The 6,310-nt window shown below is 37.5% G+C and overlaps 1 protein-coding gene across 2 annotated transcripts; it reads right to left on the reverse strand.

Annotated features, from left to right (window-relative positions):
- Positions 1–671: 671 nt before the first annotated feature.
- On the reverse strand, positions 672–5,102 carry dazl (deleted in azoospermia-like). Of its 2 annotated transcripts, XM_029443300.1 has the most exons (10): positions 4,988–5,102; positions 4,123–4,242; positions 3,566–3,657; positions 3,235–3,286; positions 3,073–3,139; positions 2,818–2,957; positions 2,382–2,462; positions 2,031–2,081; positions 1,607–1,668; positions 672–1,183 (listed from the first exon to the last, which is right to left on the reverse strand). In XM_029443300.1, the coding sequence occupies exons 1-9, from the start codon at positions 4,988–4,990 to the stop codon at positions 1,624–1,626; spliced, it is 651 nt and encodes a 216-aa protein (XP_029299160.1). In that variant the 5' UTR covers positions 4,991–5,102; the 3' UTR covers positions 672–1,183; positions 1,607–1,623. The 2 variants fall into 2 exon arrangements, with proteins under 2 accessions (XP_029299160.1, XP_029299161.1); XM_029443301.1 differs by lacking the exon at positions 2,031–2,081 and having other exon boundaries at positions 674–1,183.
- Positions 5,103–6,310: the final 1,208 nt, after the last annotated feature.

Below are 6,310 nucleotides of genomic sequence, written 5' to 3' on the forward strand. Positions count from 1 at the left end.
CTCATACGACAGTAAAATACTTTGTGCAAAAATCACCTGAGACTACATCAAAACCCAAAGAGAGAAAGTACCAGTGTTAAGTGAACCGTGTACAGTGAACGTGAATCAGAGAGCACCTTACTTTAAATCATGTCCTTCATTTTCAAAAAGCGGATTAAAACTGCTTTCCACTTATATTTCCAAATACAAGTTGATTGACGAGCGATGGGAAATAGAATTGATGCAGTGATTGTCCTTGAGTGTGAACCCCTGGAATCATTTGAGAAACACAAAGTCACAGGATGGGACGGTTTAGAAACCCCACACAGATGATCATTGTGTTGCAACATGCTCTGTGGATACTCAACTTCAAAAGGTCTGGTGTTTAATCAAGACAAGAAATCAGTGATACTGATGAGGCGCTAGAATGTGACAAAATTGTTGTTCATTTATTGCCTCTACCGACACCCAATTAAACAGAAGAGCATAAAATAAAATGTGAGTGCTTGAAATTAATGGAAGACTACAGTATAAGTGCCTTTATACTGTAGTTAATGACATTTCTTAATCAGAGAAGCATTAGACCTGAACTGGATTGAAAGTAGCATTCTACTCCGATGCTGAAACAAGAGACATTGTTACAATATATATATATATATATATATATATATATATATATATATATATATATATATAAAAAAAACATACTTTTTATGTACAGAGAGCCCTTGCACAGGCTAAAAAAGCCCCAACTAAACAAACATTTAAAATAATTCCAAAATAAAAAACAAACATAAAAAATAAATAGGCACAAAAGGGTGAGCTTAAAAGTCTTTTCAATTTTGTTTCTTTGGGATAACGAACAAAGGAAAAAAAAAAAAAAAAAGGAAAGATGAACGTGAGCCCATATGTTAGCCGGTACAGTGAAGGTGCTCTGCTCTTACTGTGCGACTGTCACTGTGATCCATGTGGGTTAAAAGCGGTTTGACAGTGGTCCATACCAAGTGATTGGTCAAACTAATACAGTTAAAGTGGAGCGCTTCTGCAGTCTGGTGTTAAAATGGGTCTCAAAAATTGAGGGAAGGGAGGAGAGAGGAGGGCATTCAGGAAACGGTGCGAGGCGTTGGGCTGCCTCCAGCCGTCCGGAACATCAAGATGTCGTCCTGTCTGCAGTTTGACAGACTGTAGCCACCGTAGCGTGCTTCTAAGGGAGCATAGGACAGAAAACTACATCACAAGCTAAGAACGGTTCCCTCCTTCACACCCAATCAGGATAGCTGTGTCAGTCAGATAAAAACTATTAACCACATGTGTGTCCCTGTAGAAATTAATGAGAAGGGACACTGAGGACAGAACAGTAAAGGACTAAAGCTGGGCATGACTGCAAAACATCATAGATGAAGAAGAAGCAAAGTGATTGTGAAGCAGCTAAAAAGGGATAGGCAACCATGCAGGCTGACAGTATGCAGGTTTATCTTTGCAACAAAACACTACACCATAAAGTCATTGATTAACATCCTCCTTGAGAAAAGGTGTGCAAGCCTGCAGACGCTTTGCCGTCCAAGGCACATTGTTACCTACTGTATCCCTGGTATGACTGCACTTTGTTTAAAGTAGTGTTTTTTACCTGGCAGTAGCTGTGGACTACAGCACAGTCATCATAGTCTGGACTCCGCAGTCCACAAAGCTCTGGAAACAGACATTAATATAACATTACAAACAATATTGTTACTTCAGACTTTTATTACTGTAAGAACTGGAGTGCGTTGATGCATAAAGTCCATTCTTCACAATGCGAACACTGGCCAGACAACACCACCTAGTGGCCTGCATGAACATTGCAATTTTGAGGACAATTTGTTGCAACAAACACACAATTAAAAAACTACCCAAATGAAAAACATTCAACTTAATCCAGTGGATTTTTGAAAAGGCTCCATCAATGTTTTAATCCCACTGGCCTCACAATGTTCACAAATGAGAAGTGATTTGCATTTCTTTGAAACTTAATTATACTGTCATCTACTCCTATTCCCACTAAATGTAGTCACCTGATTGACAGGCTGTGTCGTCTGGTCTGCCATCCAGTGAGGGGGAGTGTACTGCGTATGGGGGGGAGAGGGGTCAGCAGTGAAACAGAGGGCAACACTCGGGCAACAAACTCGCCTCTACAGGAGATGGGGGGTGTGTGGAGTAGGCAGGGACAGGTGGATCTAAGCCAGGCTGAACCCTTCATCTTATATGCAGGGGCATATGTGCAGTGCCTCGGAGACACTGCATTGGATACTGTTGACTAATTAGTTTGAGAGAGAGTGTGTGTGTGTGTGTGTGTGTGTGTGTGTGTGTGTGTGTGTGTGTGTGTGTGTGTGTGTGTGTGTGTGTGTGTGTGTGTGTGTGTGTACCTGGTAGGCGTAGGCGTTCTGTGCGTAGTTCATTGGCATCTGTGGAATCATGACCCCTCCAAAGTTGGAGTAGGAGTACGGCTGCAAAGAGAAGCAGAAGGAACATTTTTAAACCACAGTACGGAGAAGTATGTTTATATAGTAAAGTGATGTTTCCAGGTGTTAAAATACATATTGAATATCTTGAAAGGCTACAGCAATAAGTAACTTTCTCATGTTAGTTTCTGTGCAAATATTGCTACTATAACTCCTTCTGTTTTCCACAAGTGGTATTGTGTGAATAATTATCCAACTTGGATATTATTAGCAATGACATTAATCATGCCATTGCCAACTTAATTGTTTCAATGTCTTTTCTGGTAAATTGAAAATTCAATTGATAAGATTCCTCTCCTTCCTTTATTCTATGCTGAGATAATAAGTGTGTCTGTGTTACCTGATTGTACGGGCTGCCTCCACTGATGATGGGCGATGGTTGTGCAATACCCCCTCCCATGGGTGAGCAGCAGGAGCAGTAGAAGTACTGAGTGGGGCTCATCCAGGGAGCCGGGCCAACAAGACGGGATGGCGTGGACCCTAGATAAAAAAACAAGACACCAGCACAAAACATGCGCTTAGTAGCCAGATCTTATATTTTCACTGCTAAACAAACATCTGATGAAGTTGTTCTGAAGTTTATCAGAATACATACGGGAGCTCCTCTCTTTCATGATGGCAGGGCCCAGCTTGAGTTTCCGGCCCTTAAAACTAATCTGTTGCTATGGTAAAAAAAAAAACACAAAAAGAAAACATGAACCAAAGAGATATTACGCTCAGGTGGAGATGACAGTTCCATAGAAAGATATCCACTCACTTCAATGATTGTCTGAATGTTGACATCTTCATTGAAGTACACAAACCCGTACCTAGGAACACACAAAACAACTCAGATTAAATATATAAAAACATTGACTCAATACCAATATAAAATAAAGAAATCGAAACTCATGAAATAAACTAATGAATATTCATAAAAATAATTTGCAAATAAACAATCCCCGGGTTCACACACACACACACACACACACACACACACACACACACACACACACACACACACACACACACACACACACACACACACACACACACACGTTGACTGACAAATAAAGAGAACATGAAGGTCTCCATACAGCGAAACTCACCCTTTGCAGATCCCTCCATGGTATGTGATAATTTTTACTTCCTTCACAGCACCATATCTTGCAAAGAAGTCACGCATTTCATTTTCATCCACCTGAAGGTTAAAATCAATTGCAAATTAAAAACTGGATACTACTGGAAAATACTGTAGAAAAGCAAAGCAGTGTACTGGTTCACAATGTGCAGTTCAAGTGCACAAAGACAGTGGTACAATCGTTTTCACCCAGCAGACCTAAAATAGTGTATATTTACATCCAATCTGTTCAAGGTGAAGTTACACAATAAACTATTAAAGCACAGATATAATTGTACTCCCCTCTTAATGCAACATCTTACTCAAAGCATGGGGTGTAAGTGGTGACACGTTCAAATGTGCTACTGTATGGCATTTCAATTTACAGTGGAATAAAACGTTCAAATTAATGTTTATTGTTGTTTATGTCTGAGCAGCAAGCAGGTAGGAAAGCTAGTTTACATAGAGATACACTTGGCAAGTTATTCCATTTTACCAGGTAGAAACGTTATACTGTATATGAACTAAATAGGCACCTGATCTTACCTTCATGTCAATTCCACCAACAAACACGGCGTTGGGAGTCAGCTTGCCCTTCGGGAGAATGTAGCCATTTGACAACTTGGATGGAGAAGTCTGGCTGCTGCTTCTGGGCTTGTGGATATCCTTACAACACAACAACGTTGTAATGATTGACTTGTACGTTAGGAACATGGCACAACACTTGAATTATATATATATATATATATATATATATATATATATATATATATATATATATATATATATATATATATATATATATATATATATAGTGCTGCTTTCGCGTGATAAAAAAGGTAAGCTACCCATTTTGGTCGGACATTAAAGTTATAACGTTAGCAATAACCAAATTAACTTGTGTAATGTATTTTCCGCAGTAATATCGGCCATATATGCCTTCGTGTTCTAAAAATCAACAAAGTGTTGTTGTTTTTACTTTTGTGAGACGAAAGCTAAAATGGCCACGGCAATGATGGCAGGCATATAACAACGGTAGTTTACGTTGTTATGATAGCTAAATGTTAAACTTTAATTGACTTTAACAAGCACATTTTGATCTTTCCGACGATGGAGAAGCAACACAGTTAAGAAAACAGCATTGACAACAAAAAGTAAATGATAATAGACTAAGTTATTGATAATGTTGCGAGCTAAACTGTGTTAGCCCCTAGCTAATGTTAGCTACTAGCAGCTAGTGCGCCTTTTTGGGTTCTCAAGGCGAAGGTCGCTAACTAGCTAGATAGCTAATACTATTGTTAGCACGGTATTTAGCTAGATTATTTAGTCATGCATTCAATTAAACAGCAATTGCATGGTTACAATTTTAGTAGTATATTGCTGTGCACATAAACGTGTCGCTGAAACTTACCATATCTAAAATGAGTAAAACTAAAAGGTTAGCCAGACACACTACAAAGCAAAGCTGCTGCAGCGACTCTTCTTCTGCCCGACAACAGTTTGAGTCAAAACCACGCCTAGTCCACATGACTAATTTAACGCCCTATCACATTTTAGATAATAACTAAGTTATATAAAGTTTTATTTTTAAGTAGTTAGCTGTTACATTTGAACTTATTATCTTTGCAGTATGTATCTTAAAAGCTGTTATTAAAAAGTCTTCCAAGACAATTGTGCTGCACTGAAACATTTTCTGGAGAGACTTTTTAAATTCTTGGGGAACTTTTAAATCCGTTAACATTACAAGGATCGAGTGTCTTAGCTTGCTACTTGTCATTGTGATATATTGATGTTGATATTCTTATAAAAGCCCATTTATATCAATTTGATTGTAATTTATGATTAGCATGTTTGCTAATACATTTGTGGAACTAATAATATGAACCACTTCACTCTCACACTTGCTCCCTTCTCTCATGCAGTGCATGGACATACCTCTTATATGTGTGTAGGCTATATGTTTATATGTGTGTATGAGTATGTATGTGTACATATTTATATATTTATTTTTTGGGACTGTGAGAAACGGCATTTCGATCTCTGTTTGTATCACACACACAGAGAAATTGACAATACAATTGTCTTTGACTTGACTTGACATAGCTTACCATAATCATAAAAGTTCATGTCAAATGAAACATGGCCTGTAAACAATTATTCACACTAATTTTCCAACTGATAACTTTGCTAATGTTTTAAGCATTAGTAAAAGTAATTTAAAATATACAGATGGTTGCTTAACACTCTGTGTACTTGAATACATTCATCTAATCAATGATTAAGTGACTAAAATAAATGTTCAAATTGAACCTCATACCATTCCTCCCTTTTTTTCTGAAAGCTGGGAACCTGCATTTTAGATGCAGTGAATATGGCCATGCTAGTTTTTCCCTCGCCACATTTTAGTTATGGTTCATGGTTAGTACCAATGTATTCCTCTAGTTGCAAATTATATCAGTATCTACACTCAAACAAATCTTCCAAATTATGTAGATATGGCTGAATTTATTGGGCCGTAACCCTATGGTGGGTCTAGTAGTCCATACCTTAACCTAACCCATACTAATGTTAATCAGAAACTTCTTGAAAATTGAAACTAAACGTAAACAAAGAAAAATAATTTAAGTGTGATATATTTAAAATATTAAAAAATTGTGTAATTTCATATTGCGTTCAATTATATTTGTATTTTTTGAGTACACAATAATTTAGGTGATTCAGTAATGTAAAAATA

Source organism: Cottoperca gobio, chromosome 11 (assembly GCF_900634415.1).
Source record: "Cottoperca gobio chromosome 11, fCotGob3.1, whole genome shotgun sequence".
Classification (NCBI taxonomy): domain Eukaryota; kingdom Metazoa; phylum Chordata; class Actinopteri; order Perciformes; family Bovichtidae; genus Cottoperca; species Cottoperca gobio.

Coding starts and splice junctions, on each gene's coding strand:
- dazl (XM_029443300.1), bottom strand. Junction 2,958..3,072: donor CATGAAAGAGAGGAGCTCCC/GTATGTATTCTG, acceptor TTTTTTATCTAG/GGTCCACGCCATCCCGTCTT. Junction 2,463..2,817: donor GAGGCAGCCCGTACAATCAG/GTAACACAGACA, acceptor TTCTCTTTGCAG/CCGTACTCCTACTCCAACTT.